The 17,786-nt window shown below is 54.1% G+C and overlaps 1 protein-coding gene across 2 annotated transcripts in view; it reads left to right on the top strand.

The window, feature by feature from the left end:
* The window catches only part of ADAMTS2 (ADAM metallopeptidase with thrombospondin type 1 motif 2), a 209,690-nt gene that overhangs the window by 109,111 nt on the left and 82,793 nt on the right, over positions 1-17,786 (top strand). For both annotated transcript variants that reach the window (XM_058547620.1, XM_058547621.1), the window contains exon 4: positions 6,023-6,225. In XM_058547620.1, coding sequence (XP_058403603.1) covers positions 6,023-6,225 — 203 coding nt within the window. The remainder of the gene's footprint in view (positions 1-6,022; positions 6,226-17,786) is intronic.

Raw genomic sequence — 17,786 nt, 5'->3', positions numbered from 1 at the left:
AGCCACGGGGCCGGCCCCTATAGTATATTACTCTTTGTGTGGACTTTGTACGTTCATTATTTTTGTTTATTCTGAGATATTCTGTGGGATTTGTTGCTGTAGTTGATAAGCCCTTTTTTCCATTCTATTTTCTGTCTGGTTATTGCTGTGTATGAGAAAGGTGCTGGGCTTTGCATACACATTCTATGTAAGACAAGAAGTATCCATTTGTTGTAAGTTTGGGCTTTCTTTGACTGCTTTTTCAATTTCTTCTAAGGTTTATTCAGGTTTTCTACTTGAGCCAACGATTAGAATTTCTATACTGTATTTAGTCTAGTCTCTTAGAGCTGTGTTTTTAATTTCTGGTGTTTAGGTTTTGAGGCTTTCCTTCTTGTTTTCTCTGACTTTGTCTCTGTGGTAGCGACTGTGGACACGGTTTTTGAGTTTTCTGTTTATTCTAATGTGTAGTCAAATTAAGAATTTGTTCCATGTGTGTTTTCTGGTTGGTGGACTTAATCATTAGGTTGACTTGAGTCCTCTTCAGCCTTACCTAATGTTTTATCTAATTCATCTGTTGTTTTCTGGAATAAATGTATTAAAATGCACATAGAACTGTGGCTTTGTCTGTTTCTCCCTGTATCCGTGTGAAGCTCTGTTAGGTGCATGAAGTTTCCTGTCTTTTACGTCTTCTCGATGAATTGTTTATCACTTTGTCCTGTTAATGCCTTGGATTGTATTTTCTCTCATAAATGCTGGTATGCCTCGTCTCTTTTAGTTGGTAATTACGGGGTACCTCTCTCTTCACCCCATTTGTCTTAACTCCTCCTGGGCCATTTCATTTAGTTATGCCTTGTGTAAGTAATTTGCAGCTGGGTTTTGTGCCAGCTCACGCTCCTCTGCCTGTCACCTCACTTTGCTCCTGCCCTCCCGCCCAGCCTGGCCTTCCTGGTCCTGCTGCACTGCCTCCCCTTCCAGCCCGACTCCCACGGGGACCCCCTTGACTCTCCCCTGCTGGGCCCTGTGCTCCCTTCCATTGCGTCTCTGCCCTGGCTCCTACCCCTTACAGCCCTGCGATTACCTGCAGGGCACTGGGGAAACCAGGGCACATAAGACCCCAGGGCCCTTGTCTTCTGGGGGGGCCTCCCTCTAAGGGGAGTGGCAGGTGATGCCCAAGCAAGTTCTCAGGTGAGATTAGAGCTGCAAATGATGGAGCATCAGATGGGGGAAGAAAACAGGATGCTCTTGGGAGCCCTCGGGAGGGAGAGCCTGTTTTAATTTAGGATGAAATAGGACGAGTTCCTCCAGGAGGTGATACTTCAGCTGACACCTGAAGGATGAGCAGGAGCAGTCCAGTGAGAACTGAGGGGAAGATCATTCCAGGGAGAGGGGACAGCAGTCTTCCCCTGTCACTGAGAGGCTTCTCAAGGCTCTACGTCTTCCCCTGTAGGCGAGCGGCCTGTTCTGCGGGGCGGCAGGTGGGGACCAAACATATCCTTGAGTGCAGTGCGGGCGGGAGGCAGCGCGGCTCTGGCACCCGGGGCTGTGGGCACCCTGCCCTCTGGGCCTTTTGGGGGGCTCCTGCCCAGCCTTGTGGGGCGGCTAAATTTGGGCAGGAGCAGCAGCAGCAGCAGAAAGGACACCCCAGGTGAGGAGTGTGCACAGGGCTTGGGATGTGCACAGGGACAGTGGCACCCAGGCGCCCGTGAGCCTGCAGGGCCAGCAGCTGTGGCGCGATGCTCTGAGGCGGTTGCAGGCTCCAGACTCCAGGGTTCCTCTTCTCCAGGCTAAATGTGCTTGTTTCTCCTACCAGTTTCAGTTTTCCCAACCATCCCTCTGTGGTGGTGAGGTACAGGGGCCCCTCTGGCCATGTTAACGAGGTTGGATCCCATGGCCTGGCCTGGTCCCTGCTCCTCCTCTGAGGTGTGGCTTGTCCCAGTCACTTAATCTTTCTGCTCCTGGGATCCTTGATGCTAAAATGGGGACAGTAACGAGGATAGTGAGGAGCCTCCTCGTTGCTCTGCGGGTGGTGGAGTTTTGTCACTGTGAAGGGCTGTACACATGCCCCGCCCCCAGATGCAGTGGCGGGGGGCAGCGTGGGCAGCTCCCTGTGCTCCAGGGGCTGTGGATGAGCTGGGCCACCGTGACCTGCTTGTTCCCCTGGAGGGCAGGTACTTCGGGATTCCCTGATGCAGTTCTGCTTCCTCTTTTCCCATCCTCTCCCCAGTTTGTTGATTGACTCGTTGAGGGATCCTATCCGATCTCCCCTAAAGACTCTGAAACTAGGGACAGCCTTGAACATCATGCTGTGCTATCCTTTGCCTCACACACATGAGCAAAAACAGCCCCAGCTGCCATCCAGAAGGGTCTCCCCAGCACAGGGAATGCCAGGCACTAAACCTCTGTGGTTTCCCATTGAAAAGATAGGGTCCTGTCGCAGATGCCGCCAGGGTCCCTTTGACCAAGGATCAGCCACCTGGGGGAACCAGCGACTTCCACTCCTGAGGGGAGGCTGTGCACAGAGGGTGACAGGAGTCAGGGCAGTGCCACCTCTGTCTCAGCAGGAGATAGGAGCACTGACAGCTCGTTATCCGGGCCTGGGCCAGTAATAACGGATAGAGTGAAGGGCTGGGTGAGCTCCGTGTCACCATGGCTTAGCAGGCTGCTAGGAGCATGCAGGAGCTCTGGGGGGAGGAGGGGAGAGTGGCAAAGAGCGCACCCCTGGCCTGGAGGGACCGAGAGGAGGAGAGGCCTTTAGAGCCGATAGACAACCCAGTGCAGGTGGGCAGGCCCCGCAGGCTGGCGTTGGCCTCAGGGAATCGCTAGACAGCTGACGAAGGACAGAGCAGGAACCTGCCGCTGGCCAGAGCACCCTGCGACAAGACTCAGCTTGAGGGACAGGTCTGCTAGGACCAGGCGGTGGTCCAGGTCTCTGCAGGGCCTGGGCTTCAGGATCAAGCCCATTGTGAGGAAACTGAGGGGCCATCCAAGATTGCTGGGGTGGAACGTGAGCCTGGCTGCCGGGTTCCATCATTGCCTGTGTGGCCCGGGCCTGGGGGCCTGGCAGATCCCGCTGACCTTGGCTGCTCCTTGTGTGCTGCTAGGCCCGGGGCTTCCAGGGGACGGACTGCAGGGTGGAGCTGTCACCTGCCAAGTGGCCCGAGGGGACCTGTCTTCCTCTTCTCGTCTGCACTTTGACCTTGGGCTTTGGGGCATCTCTACAGGGGCTGGGCTTTGGTGCGGGGGGGGGGGGGCGGGGGGGTGTTCTAGAACATAATGTCCAAGCCACTCCCCAAAATAATAGTGATGGAAATAATAACAATTATGTTTAAGGTGAAATTAACACTTCTAACGCATCTTTCGAAAATGTTGCTGTTTTCAACAGACCTGTAACATACAGTTTAGTTAAGAACTCTGCTTGCTCGGCAGAAGCAGCTACAAGATGTGCCCCAGCCAGCTCTGGCCTTATGGCAGCCCCTCCCCCTCCCACGGGAGTGTCAGGAGGGGTCCCTGCCCCGTGCTCCCTGGGTTAGGGTCTGGGGCACACTCTGATGCCTTCAGGGGCCAGGAGGACAACAAGGATGGCAGGCCAGGCGGCCTGGGGATCCAAGCCTCATGCGTCATGTCTCCAGGCGTGGTCGTTACGCCACAGCTCAGTGTGACTCCCCCACCCCTGCAGTGACCCCGTCTCCTATTTCCTCAGAGAAGCTGACAATTCTAGCCTTTGTTTAACGTGAAATCTCCCAATTTTGAAATACTGTCAACCAAATAACGTATTTTTTCAACACCACGTGGCCCTAACAGGAGCCTCTGTGGTCTGGTTTTGCCCGGGGACCCCCCATCGGTGACCCCTGGCTTGACAGGGGCAGAGGGGAATGTCCAGCCTCTTCCCCGGGGAAGAATTTTTTTATGGAAATTACCATCTTTCTGCTTCCCAAGGTGATTCTGAAGGTGAGTTGTCCCTGCTTGTTGGAACTGCAAAGAGATAAATGTGTAAAAATAGAGTAGCAATTCCTCAACCCCCCTGTCAGTTTAAGTAGCCAGTGTCTCCTCTGGGAGCGGTGAAGATGGCCGTGAACAACCTCCGGGCGGCCCAGCAGAGTGATCACTGCACACGCGCTGCCTGCACGCCTGCCGCCCCGTCCCCGGAGCGTCCCTGGGCGGCGCCTGCAATGTGCAACTGTGTGTGTGTGTGTGTGTGTGTGTGTGTGTGTGTGTGTGTGGGAGGGGTGGACGTGGGAGACTGCAGGGCTGGGGCAGGGGCACAACGGCCCCAGGAGGTGCAGGAATGCAAGCAGCCACTCAGCCCTGACCCCACTCACTGCTCTTCCTGTCAAAGCCCCCCACTTCTCCTTCCCCTCCTTCCCTCTGCTTTTCCTTTCTGGTCTCTCTGCCACGCCAGGTCGCAAGTCTGTGCCTCAAAACTAGCAGACAGCAGGTGTAAAGGAGAGAGCTTCCAGCTGAGAGTCCGCGATGCGGGGGTCCGTCAGTCTTCCTGTCTGTAGAACGGGGACAGTAATGCACAGCAAGGAGGCCAGTGGTCGGCACTGGCTGAGGAGACCCATGCGCGGGGCCGAGTGTGGAGCAGGACCCCGATGGCGGCAGGCTGTCCACCTGTCTGTGAACTGCCATGCTGCCCTCAGAAGCCCTGTTCTGCCTCCAGGGTCTGTCACATGCCACCGTGATGTTGAGGGAGTTCCTGTCCCGGTCCAGAGGAGGCAGTGGACAAGAGGCTTTGGGGACAAGTGAGAGGAAGTGTTCTGGAAGACTCTTTGTGGAGAGGTGGTGCTGCAGGCTTCCGGCCCCACCTTAGCTGCAGGGGCCACAGGGCCTGGGTCAGTGATGTCACGATGACCTGAGGTCCTAGGTCCTTCCCAGTCAGGAGTCTCTGAGACACCCCTCGACCCCCCAGGGAATGTCAAGGAAAAGCAGGACCCTGGGGTCGAGGACCTGGCATGGACACAGAGACCAGCGCAGGAGTGTGGGGGGCTTCCAGAAGGCTTTGGTGCTGGGGCTTAGCGGGCAGTGTGGTCTGGGGCTACCAGCAACACTGAGGTCAGCCTGGTCAGCTCAGTTGCAAATCTGAAAGGTGGGGGCAGGGGCTCTGGTCCAGGGTGGGCTCCAGGCCCAGTGAGAAAGTCGAAGGGAACCGAGGCAGAAGCTGCAGCTATGCAGGTGGTGAGACAACATCCTGGGATCCTGGGCCAAATGGAGCTCCGGGCCCTGGACCCCTCAGCTGAGGCCCCTCAGGCACCACGCCCCAGAAGGGCTGCCTGCCCTCGGCCGGGTGTCCAGCCTGTGGGGGCCAGAGTGAGTCCCTGCCCAGACAGACCATGGGGGAGCTGTCACGAGAGGTGATCATCCTGGTCCCTGCACAGTTCAGTCAGGCAACCTCCCATCTCCTCGCACTTGGGACCGGGGCAGGCACTGTTCACATGGGGGAGGGGGCCGTGGGAGATCCCAGCCAGGATAGGGGCGGGTGGACCTGGCCCAGAGACGAGGGACCTTTCTTCAGTGGAGGACAGAGCAGAAAGTTCCAGAAGGAGAGCTGCCCAAGGAGACCCTGTGGGACACACACCATCCAGGCTGGGCCTCAGTTTCCCTAGTTATAATAGGGGGTGGCAACACCTGGGAGACCAGCCCTTTGGCACCTGGGCGGCCCTTTGGGAGCCTGCAAGTGCATGAATGGGTGAAAAGAGCTGGTGCTGCTCATGCCCATCCCTGGCTGCACGGCCCAGCTTCCTGGCCTCTCCGAGCGTCGCTGGGTGTCAGACTTGGCTGCTGCTGAGGTGTTGGTGTGCATGCTTCTGGGTCTGAGCTGACTTGGCACAGTCAAGTCTACTTACTGCCCTCCCTGAACCTGTTTGTTCTCCTGTCAAACGAGGACAAGAAGGCCCTCTGTTCTGGTGCCGTGGGTTTTCAACGAGATGTTGGCCAAGCTGGTGCCTGGCAGGTGCCGCGTAGCATCCGAATGGGGTTTGGACCTGCTGCGGCGACCCTGGTGAGCCCGGGCTGCTGTTGCAGACGCTGTCTTCTGTCCTTCCAGGGGCCTCCCTGGACAGCCTGGACAGCCTCAGCCGCGCCCTGGGCGTCCTGGAGGATCAGGTCAACAGCTCGAGGCACAGGGCGCGCAGGCACGCTGCCGACGACGACTACAACATCGAGGTCCTGCTGGGCGTGGACGACTCGGTGGTGCAGTTCCACGGGAAGGAGCACGTGCAGAAGTACCTGCTCACGCTCATGAACATTGTAAGTGGGGGCTGGGGGCGGGGCCAGGTGGAGAGGGCAGCAGGTGGGCCAGCCTGCCCCTGCTTTCTGCCGTTTCTTGGTGGAGCTGGGAGTAAGCGACATGGTCACTGGGAGGCTCTCTGGGTCTACAGGTGAGAAAAGACCCTCCCATTGACCTCACTGAACCTCAGTTTTCTCATCTGCAAATGGGGGTAATTGTGACTTGGCAAGGCTATTTACACACTAAGGCCGTTTTTCACAAACTCCAGTCATTTGTGTACCAGTTTTCTTGATTTTTACCATACCCACGTTGGACCCGGACTGTGTGTTTTCCTGTAAGTCAACTGGCCTTTTTAAAACTTAAAATTATTTGCAAAGGAAGCCTCACTTTACGTAAAGGTAACCTAAATAGTGAAACGTAAAGCGACGGTTACTCAACCCCGGGTAGGTAGTCCTGCCTTCTGCAGGCTCTGAACTGCAGCCCACGCTGTGTAAAAGGGAGTTTAGTGTGTGTTAGAGGAGGGGAGAGACAGACCGACACCCATCCGAGGCTTCCTGAGGCAGTCAGAGGAATTGAAGATTGAAGAGGGAATCCGTTGCCCCATGTGAGGCTGGGCTGTTTAATGGGGTGTCTCTGTGCCTCCTAAGCTTTACTTACTATCACTGGTTTACTGCAAAGGATACATCTCAGGAACAGTCAAATGGAAGAGATGCAGGGGGTGCGAGGTATGGGGGAGGTGCACAGAGCTTCCCTGGCCTCTCTGGGCGCCCCACCCTCGCAGCACCTCGACAAAGTCACCCACCTTGGCAGCTCTCTAAACTCCATTGTTTAGGGTTTTTATGGAGGTTCTACTACAGTCATGTGTCGCTGAGCGACAGGGACATGTTCTGAGAAATGTGTCATTAGGCGAGCTCGTCGTTGTGTGAACCTCGTAGAGTGTACTCACACACACCCAGATGGTACAGCCTACTGCACACCTAGGCTGTATGGCACTGATCTTACGGGACCACGGGCGTATATGAGGTTTGTTGTCTGCGGCGCATGACTGTACTTGGGCATGACTGATGGAATCATTGGCCCTGGGTGATTGGACTGGATCTCCAGCCTCTCTCCCCTCCCTCCAGGTCAGGGGGTGGGGCTGAAAGTTCCAACCCTCGAATCACAGATTTGGTTACTCTGGTGGCCCCCATCCTAAAGCTGTGTAGGGGCCCACGGAGAGTCACCTCATTAGCATAAACTCAGGTGTGGTTGAAAGGGGCTCATTATGAATAACAGAAGACACTCTTCTCACCCCCATCGCTCAGGAAATTATGAGGGGTTAGGTGTCCATGTGAGGAGGTGGGGCTACAGACCAGACACATATTTCTGATGATGTCACATCTGGGTTAACTCCTGGCCCCCCTGTGACCAGCAGTGTCACTGAGAATGCTGCTCCAGTCCTCTGAGCCTTGGTTTTCTCCTCTTTAAAATGAGTGAGTCAATAATTTCCCTCTCAGGAGTTGTCGTGACGATTAAATGAGATAATAGAGGTGAATGGGACTTTCAGTCTCTAAATAAAATGTGGTTTTACTATGGTGACAGTGATGATATTTAATTTAGTGACAGCACATCTAGAATTGCTTTTAAGAAGTAAGCCAGGGACTCTGATTGAAGCTGGAGTGTCGTGGTGAGTTCTGCTTGAGGCTGGTGGAGCAAATCCGCCTTTTCCCTGGTGTGGGGGGTCCCTCCGTCACACACATCTCGTGCTGCATGAGCTGGTAGGAGGAAGTCTAGAACTCTCTCTTGGTTTTACCAGTTAACCTCAGTTTATTCATTTATACCCTCATGGTCAGCTTTGGATAATGAGATGGTTTGGTTAGTTTCTCGCAAATCATGAGAAATATAAAAATTATTAAATCGAAACAAACTTTATTATCACAATAAAAGAATTTTGGGAGAGAAATCATAGGAGCTGAGAAAGAGTAGTTGGGCCATATCTTTCGTGCTTGTCCGGGCACAGTGGTTGGTCCTGCAGACGCAGAGGGCATGGTGGACAGTCCTGGGGCTCAGGGAGACGCAGGTCGGGGAGGATCTGCGCCTCTAATCTGAGCTCCACCTCCCACCGTTGAGAGGAAAGCGCAGTGCGGTCGAGGGGCTGAGGATGGAGCCTGCAGCGCGTGGTGCCCCGACAGTGAGCACCCTCTAAGGCTCTGTGTCCTCATTCAGGGCAGGTTCATGCCCAGGAGAGAGTCCCCGGGGCTGATTTAAGGCATGTGGCGCCCTGTGGTGGTCTTGGGAACGAGGGGATTGAGGAAGGGTGAATATTTGGTAAAGGATGACCTTCCAGAGCAACACTGTCCAATAGAAGTTTCTGCAGTGCTGGAAATGCTCTAATTCTGCCCTGACCAATGAGGCAGCCACTAGCCACCCCTGGCCCTTAAGCACTTGAAATGTTGCTGATGTGACTGAAGAACTGAATTTTTAATTTATTTTTTAATAGAATTTTTTTATTTTAATGTAAAAATTTTTAATTGTAGTAAAATACATATAACATAAAATATACTGTCTTAACCATTTTAACTGTACAGTTTAGTGGCATCAAGCACATTCACACTGTTGTGCAGCCATCCTCACCATCCATCTCCAGAACTCTTTCATCTTGGAAAACTGACGCTCCATACCCATTCAACACTGACTCCTCTTTCCCCCTCCCCCAGCCCCTGGCAACCACCCTCCTACTTTCTGTCTCTATGAATCTGACTACTCCATGTACCTCATGTAAGTGGAGTCATACAGTATTTGTCCTTTTGTGACTGGCTTATTTCACTTAGCATAATGTCCTCAAGGTTCATCTATATGGTGACATATGCCAGTATTTCCTTCTTTTTAGGGGTGAATAATATTCCCTTGTATGTATACACCGCATTTTGCTTATCCATTCATCTGTCAGTGGACGCTTGGGTTGCTTCCACCTTTTGGCTGTTGTGAATAACGCTGCTGTGAACGTGGGTGTGCAAATATCTCTTCATGTCCCTGCTTTCAGTTCTTTTGTGTATGTACCCAAAAGTGGCATTGTAGGATCATATGGTAATGCTATTTTCAATTTTCTGAGGAGCTACTGTATTGTTTTCTACAGCAGCTGTACATTTTACATTCCCTCAAACAGTGCACAAGGGTCCCAGTTTCTCCACATCCTCACCAGCACTTGTTACTTTTGATGGTAGCCATCCCAATGGGTAATTTAATTTATTTGTAATTAATTTACATTTGGATTTAAATCACCAGTGTGGCTAGTGGCTCCCGTACTGGACGGTGCAGTCCTGGAAGATCTGTGCCCAGTGGGACCTCCTGCTGCGCCCTTCCTCTGAACCTGACCAGGCGCGTGGTGCTGACCAGGTGTGGGCAGCGCTGCTGTGGGCGCCCCGAGACTCTGAAGGCGCTGGCTCACCTGGAGCTGCGCCGGATCCCTGAGTGGCCCTGAAGGCCTGGCCAGGGCACGTGTCCCTCTCCTTACATGTGCACAGCTGGTCTCGGGGCTTCTCAGCACTGGCCAAAGCAGTGACGTGGAGGACAGATGTGGCAGCAGCCAGCCTGGACCACGTGCCAAGTGAGGCATTTGGTCAGCTGTGAGGACGGCCAGGGCCAGGGCAGAGGCGTTCCCAGTGGCCAAGGCTCGGGGCCAGCCGTGGATGGACGCAGCCTGTCCCCTAAGGAAGGCCACTGAGGCCCTTGGAGGAGGGTCTGGTGGGGGTCCCCATGGCAGGGACCTGGGGAATGTGGGGTCCCAGGAGGAGGAGAGGCCAAGGTGGGCCAAATGCAGGCGTTTTGGTTTCCATCTTGTTCAGGGTGATTCCCCCTGCAGGAGTTCGTCTGGCGTCTGTCTGTGACAGAGCCTGGGTGGGATGCGGGTCTTGGTCTGACACAGACACTTCGGGTTCATCAGATATCCACGTGCTCCCCTCCTTTCCTCCATTTTCCCAGCCTCCCTTGCAGGGGTTAATTTGGGGTTGTGTGGCTAGGAAGTGATGTGTGTCACCTCTTGGCCAAGGCAGTGAAGAGCCGGGGTGGCCCTTCCCTCTCTCTCTTTCCCTGCCGCAGTGACCTTGGAAGCCACATGTCCCAGTAGGTACAGCTACAAAGTGGGGCAGGGCCGGCCAGCCTGCACTGGGCTGTGATGTGTGCAGCCGTCGCTGTGTCAGGCTGCTGAGATGTGTGGACTCTTTAATGCTGCAGCCTAGCCTGTCCTATTCTGACCAGTACCCCTGGCTCCTGTCCATATGGCTGACAAGTGTTTACTGGGCATTTACTACCTGTTAGGCAAGGGGTACAGCTGTAAGCAAGACAGGACACAGTCCCTGTGGCCACGGCCTTGCCTTCTGGTGAGGCGACACAGACAATATTCAAGTGAAAAACAAATGAGGTGATTTCAGGTAATGATAAATGCAAGAAAGGAAATAAAATAGCTACTGAGATGGAGAAGGGAGAAGGGTTGGGGAAAGTGCGCCACTTTATAAGGGGTCACGGAGGCTGTGCACAGGAAGTAACATTGTTGCTGAGCCTTGAATGATAAGGGATGACTGTGAGAAGAGATGGGATAGAGTGTTCTGGGGGAACAGGCAGTGCAGACGCCCCGAGACAGGAAGGAGATTGGCACATTTGAAGAGGTGCAGAAGGGCCAGTGTGGGATCACGGGGCACAGGCAGGAGGGGAGGTGGGAGGCGAGCCAGGCCAGGCAGTAGATGTGGAGAGGGACTTGGATGTGACCTGAAGGGCAGCGGGAATTCGCTGGGGGTGCGGCTTCCTTCCTACACTAATGGGCAAGGCATTTTATTCCCTTTTTTCATAGGAATATGGGAATTAATCAATCCGTCCATGTCTCCATCTCAGACTTTCTGGAGGGTGTGAAGGGTTGGGAATGTTCACTGAGCACTTCACTTCACCTGGGAGCAGAAAGAGTCTCACGGTGTTCAGACTCCCCCAACCCATTCAGGCACCTCCTGCCAGGTCCAGTTTCCTTCTTTTCCTCCTTAAATCTAGAAAAGTAACATTCTTTGCTTATTAAAATATGCTGCATTTAACACAGACAATATATTATTTACAATGGAAAATTAGAAGATATTCGTACAGGTATGTGAGTGTTTTCTCCTACCAGTTATTGCCTCCGGTCTCATCTTAATGCTGGCGTAACAGTGCACCACTGACTGTGGCGTGCTTTTTATGTAACTGATTATTTGTGGGACATATTCATATAACAAAATTTATTTCCCTATTAGAGGTCAGATGCGCGGCCACCTGTAGTGAACATCCTTATAGCTGACTCTGTCGCTCCTCTTTCACTGTTTCCTCAAACTGAGTTCCTAAAAGTACAAACCCTGGCCAACAGGTATGTGCATTTTGAAGCTTTCTACACCAGAATGTTCTGTGCTGTGCTCTCGCCTATTCGTGCTCTGTTGAGCGAATGCCTATCTCCCCACCACCTCACACCACCAAAGCCGTTCTAGCTGTGGCAGTCTCATAGCTACAACTGGGATATACGTTTTGTTGTAAGTTGTACTTATTTGATGGTAATGAGGTTGCATTTTTTTTCAAATATATTTTAGAACAGCAATCATCTTGTATTTTTTATGATTGGCCTGTTCATATCCTTTCTTCTACTGGGATTTTAGTTTCTTACTTGTTAATTTGAAGAAACTTTATATTAAAATAGGTTAACTTTTTCTCTGACAGACGTATGGGAAACATTTTCCCAGTTTTGCTGTTTGCCTTTTGTTTTGTTTGGGGTGGTTTTCGATGGCTTACCTTTCTGTGTGGTCATATCCTGAGCTCTTTCCCTCCCTGGTTTTCCCTTGGGTGCTGTGTTCGGCACTTCGCGCCCTCCCCAGAAATTAACCTTCTGGAACTTCGCTCTGGTCGCCCCAGAGGTGACTCCCATGGCCCCTTGTCAGCAGCGTCGGTTCCCAAACCCTGACCCCCACTGACCCGCTGACTTTCTTGCCTCAGCGCCTTCAGCTGCAGCAGCCGTGCCCCCAGAATGCCTCCTGGTACGAAACCCCTGAGGCCCAGTGCCAATTGCCAATGAGGCTTCTTGTTCAAAGAGCAGGAAAAAGTGCTGTAAAGGTTCATATGAAGCCTTTTCCTTTCTTCCACAGTCCCTCTCTCAACTTGTCAAGATTTAAAAATTTTCTATTTATTGTCACTCTAAGTGAAGAAAAATTAGAATTTTTAATTATTAGCATGAGTTTCACCGTTCATCTTTATATTGTACAGAGCCTGTTTTACATGCAAATATTAGAGCTTCTAACTTGTATGCGGCATCACCGACATTAAACGGATTTATACCCATGGCTCACGCTTGGAGAGTGCCTCAAGCCGGCCGGAAGTTCCAGCAGAGCGCAAGCCAGCCTCAGGAAGGTTGGAGGGAGGAGGAGAGGAGCCCTCAGGAGTGGAGCTGGTGGAGGGAGTGCTCCCTCAGGCACAGCTCTCCACAGGGGCCCCGGGTCCTGGCCAGCAGTGTGGGGTGTGCCACTGGGGCCCGACAGCCGCTGCTGGAGGAACACACTGTGCTGCGCCCAGGCCAGGGGTCTGGGGACACCGAGCCTGGCGTCTCCCCTTCCCATGGGTCCACTACCCCAGCCCAGGGCAGACGGCCAAGGATCTTTACACCCAGCACCTGGATGGCGCTGCGCAAGAGGCTCACCTCTGCTGGGACACAGGCTCAGACCTGTGTGGGGCTGCCTGCCCTGGCTGGGACGGCCACTGCATGCCCCGGCCTGAGATGCCACGGGGCATGTGTGCCCACCCTGACCCTCTCTGCGCCTGCGTCCAGGCCCCTGCTGGCGGCAGAGGATGCCAGTGGTTACAGGGTGGGGAGGGGCAGCAGAGAATCTGTCCCAGGGAGGTGGGACTCGAGAGAACCAAGGCTGCAAGCCCCCAGAACGTGCTCCACTGTCCTGCTGGACTTCGCTTCACAAAACACAAACTCACAGGTGAGACAACTTCAAGACGGCGACTGCAGAGCATTACACCCCAAGTGCAGGACCTTCTGAGCATGGGCCCTGGTCTCTCGCCCACCAACCCAGCACTATGAGCCCTGTTCTAAGACTCCACAGCCCAGCCTGACCATCCCCTCTTCCCGGATGTGGCCTGTGCTTCCCACCTCAGGGCCCATTCTCCATGCCTGGTCCCCATCCTCTGTTTATCCAGAGGCTCAGCCCAGAGCTACTCCCACTCTCGGCTTTCTGCCCAGGTGAAGAAAGCTAAGATGCTGCTGGGGTCTTCTGAGCCCTGGGGCCAGGCTGTGGGCTCTGGGGCCCTTGCACTAATTTTTAGCTCTCATACAGCCAGAGCCCTCCAGGTTTCTGGCAAACCCAGGATGAGGCCCCATCCCTGTGGCCCAGGGGCCCTTAGCCTGTCAGAGCAGCTGGGACCCCCTGGGGAAGCCATTTGAGGAGGAGGGGACTCGTTCCCAGTGCTAGGAGCGCTGTGAGGATGGAGCTGTGAGGATGGCAGATGTATGGCCCATCCAGCCGTGCTGGCTCCTCCAGGCCCTGTCCCCTGCGCCACCACTGGGCCCTGCATGGGCCCCTGCTCAGACATGGCTCTCCACAGCCAGCTCCCTCTGCCGTCATCCCATTCCGCTCCTGCTCCTCCCGGCCTTCGGCTCTGCCTTGTCCCGAGGCATCCACCGGGCCCAGCCCTGAGGATGAGGTGCTCGCTCCCCTCTGCGTGCTTCCCTCTGTGCTGGGAACCCCGTCCTGTTTGATCCTTCCTCCTTGGAAACGTGCTCCCTCCTGTGTGTGGTGCCCAGGCTGGGCTGCAGTCCGTGCTCCTGAGCACGCCTGCTGCTGGCCCTGGTGCCAGGGAGTTACGACAGTCTCACAGACGTGCTCTGCCAGCCCCTGAGCTCATCTCTGCTCGCCACCTCGTGCTGTGGCAGTGCGTGCCTGGCCCCCAAGGAGCCGTGCTAGGACACTGCCCAGATGTTCACGGCACCTCCAGTTGCCCAGGAGGCACAGACAGTGGCTCTTCTCCAGGCTCGGGTGAATGGGGGCCAGGGATGAATGCCTTAGGGAAGACTTGTGCCATTATTAAAGGAATTATGTACCCATTTTTAAAAGTAAAATCTATTTGTGCCAAGACTTCAAGAAATATAAAACTTGGGCCCAAGACCAGTGCTTCCTCTGCAGTTTTATAGCGTTTAACAGAAGCACAGATTGCAGTCCTACTCTTCTCTGAGACACCAAAGGCCTGGGTGTGTCCACAGAGACCCGGGACCGCCTGCACAAGCTGCTGCGCCCGGCGCACCCCTTGCAGATGTGGGGCAGACCACTGTGGTAGGCCATGGCCTACCGCCCCCGAGAGAGGCCCACAATTACCCCGTTGCTCCTGGAAGCTCATACTTTCAGGAGGCCTGCCAGAGGCCATGGGACAGATGTGAAGTGTCCCCCCTAAAGGGCCACTTTTTTTGGATGGCAAGCATTCTAAAACATTGATTTCATATTAAAGTAAACTTGGACATGTTATTGAGTTAAAGCAAAATTCACATGAATGTTTCAAGACAGACTGGAGATTCTAAAGCAGGGCTGCCAAAACTATAGCCCAAGGGTCAAATCTGGCCCACTGTCTGTTTTTGTAAATAAAGTTTTATTGGGACACAGCCACGTTGATTCATCTATGAATTGTCTATGGCTGCTTTTGTGCTACAACGGTGGAGTTGAGTAGTTGGGACAGAGATCATATGGCCCAGGAAGCTAAAAATCGTCCCCATTTGACACTAAGGAAATATTTGCTGTTAGGCTCTAAAGAAATCTCCTACTTGCTTAGTGCCCACCTTGAGCAGTCACCCCAGCACTCTAGAGTTTGCATTTGCGTGTCACTGCATCAGTGCATTGGGTGTACATGTTAGGGGAGCACTGCACATAGAGTGAGGACTGGCTTTGGAGTCAGAAGCAGTTCCATCTTAACCCTGGCTTTTACCTACCTGGCCAAGTTCCTTCACTGCCCTGAACTTGGTTTACTCATCTGTAAACCTCCCACACACCCTGAGCATCTCTGGCAAGAGGTGGCCCCAGGAGACAAGCTCCCCTTCACCCTCTTGAGGCCTCTGAGCCCCTGCAGCTGGAGCAGCCCTTTCTTGAAGGCCATCGCAGGGAACTTGCACTTGTCCCCATTGAGCTGAACTTCACCCTCTCCCTGCTCAGACCCCAGCCCACCCTCACCCTCATCCCAGCCTTGCCAGCTCGATGAACGTGTGAGGTCACTTTGGGAATTCTTTTTAAAGCAATCGAATGAGCTGATCTTAATAACCATTTTAAAACAGCAGAGCAGAAGGAGCAGATTTCTCGGCAAGGAGAGCTGCCTCTCCCAGCTGTGTTAACGGCTCACGTTCTAGAAGAATTCCTGAGCCGCCAAGGCATCTCTTCTGCTGAGGGCAGAAGCAATCCATAGGCACATGGAGAACATGGGATCCATAGGCGCTTCTGTGCTTTCAGAGTCAGGGCCATAACCTTTGACCCCTCCTAACATGGGGACAATCCTCCGTACAGTATGTTCTTAGACAAGTTTTGTTGAATGAATGATTTCTCTCTGTGCCAGGATTCAGATATTTTTCCTCTTTTCTTTGCTAATTTAATCCAGAAATTGGCCTGGGTTTACCAAAGCCTTGCCAGGGTTTGCAAACAATCAAAGGCACGTGGGCTCCATTTCTCACCAACTTCTAAGAATGCTGGGCCACGTGGTGACAGCCGGGGGGTAGTGGCGGGACAGGGATGTTTTCTACTGGTCTCGGGAGAAGCCTCGTGAACTGGCCACAGAACTGCAGTCCAGCTGGGGGAAGGCGCGGCCCCAGGCCCGTTCACATGACTTTGGCTTCAGTTCCTGGGAAAGAGGAAAACATCTCTGAAACGAGACACTAACGCTTGGTGCCCTTAGGTTGAGGGGAAGCAAACGGGGCTCCCGGGCAAGGAGTTTACGTTTGAGTTTAGGCCTGGCCACAGCAGGGGGTGGGAGGATGGAGATCAGGAGCTCCCATTGTCACACGCAGCTCCCTAGGCCCCCGGGTCGACTGGTGCTGTGGGCCATGGAGACACTGTTCCTGCTCCTCATGCTCGCCCCACTGGCCTGAGAGCACGGCCACATAAGCCACCAGGAGATATGGCTGTCAGGGCCGGTGGCGTGTGTGAGCCCGCTACACCACTGAGAAGAGGGCGGCGCTCTCAGATGCTGATGGGAGCCAGGCAGGAGGCACGGTCAGGGGCGAGGAGGGCTGTGGCAATAGAGAACAGAGGGGGCTGGAGCGACAGGAGAGGCCACGGCCCTGGAGATTCCCTCCTGGTTCCCAATCCCTTGTGGTCGTGTAGGAATAAGCAGGCCCCCTGTTGCCAGCTCTGTTTTTCCATGAGAAGCTGGAAATCCAACTTTTATGGGAAATTTAATTATTTTTCAATGTCGGCAACAAATTGAAATTAAGCCCTACACGGCACAAGTGAATCAGAACACGACTGCAGGACAAGTCTGGCCGGCCAGCAGGGGGATTGTTCCTTCTGGCCTAGAAGAAAGGAGGCAACTGCCTGCCCTGCTGTGTCCTGTGCCGGGGGACAATTAGTGCTACCTCCCAGGGCTGCTGTGAGCATGACTCGAGTTAAACACTAGAAACGTACTTAGCAGAGCGCTGGGCACGTGGAGGGTGTCTAGCGAATGTGAGCTGTCACTGGTCACGTGTTTGCTCATTGGGCACTCTCTGAACCCCTGGTCTAAATCAGGCCCCATTCTGGGCATTGGGGTACAAAAGCGAGGAGTTGTGTCTCTGTGTTCAGAAAGCTTGGCTTCTGGGAGGGGTGGGGAGTAGGGCAAGGAACGAGTAATTACACCCTGGTTAACACGCTCATCACACAAGTACAGGGCACTGCGGGGTCACAGGGAAGAGCACCTCAGACGAGGGCCGCTTGAGCTGCCCTGCCACAGAGGCAGAGGTTAACCAGGAGAGAAGCCTGGGGTGTGCTGGTGCTGCTGTGGGTGGTGGAACAGCACGTGCAAAAGCCCAGCGGCATCGCTGCCTCACAGTGCGTGGTTGAGCCTTGCTGGAGTGTAGGGTGCTGGGGGAGAGGCAGGAGATGAGGTTGGCCAGGCTAAGGGGCGTGGGGCCCACTGCCATACCATTACAAGGGAGTGAAGAGGTTGGTTTGGGGTCTAAAAAGAGAAACCTCTCTCTTCGGGAGTTTGGGGCTTGTGTGTTCTCTTACTGGAAACGCCTCTCCCCACAGCCTGAGGGGGCTGAGTTTGCACACGGCCCTGTGTGAGGAGGCACTTATGCTGTCTCTATGTTGTCCCAGTGGCCTGTGAGATTCCCTTTCCTAGGTAAGATCATCGAGGCTCAGAGGCTGGGTGGGCAGCTAGGGCGGCAGATGGGATTCTGTGGGAGGCGGGCCGTCCTCGGAGACCTGGCCCAGGTGCAGGTCCTCTTCCCACTGTTCTGACCTGAGGAGCAAGGGCTCCGGAACCCCTGAGGAGGCGCCGAGGCGTGTCCTCACCTTGGCCCTCTGATGGCATTCATGTCACTTGTCCACACCTCCGACTACCTTTTCCATCTACTTCTGCGACTCTC

This window comes from Diceros bicornis, chromosome 1, assembly GCF_020826845.1.
Source record: "Diceros bicornis minor isolate mBicDic1 chromosome 1, mDicBic1.mat.cur, whole genome shotgun sequence".
NCBI lineage: Eukaryota > Metazoa > Chordata > Mammalia > Perissodactyla > Rhinocerotidae > Diceros > Diceros bicornis.
The sequence above is the reverse complement of the archived record's forward strand: the minus strand, read 5'-3'. Positions and strand labels throughout refer to the sequence as shown.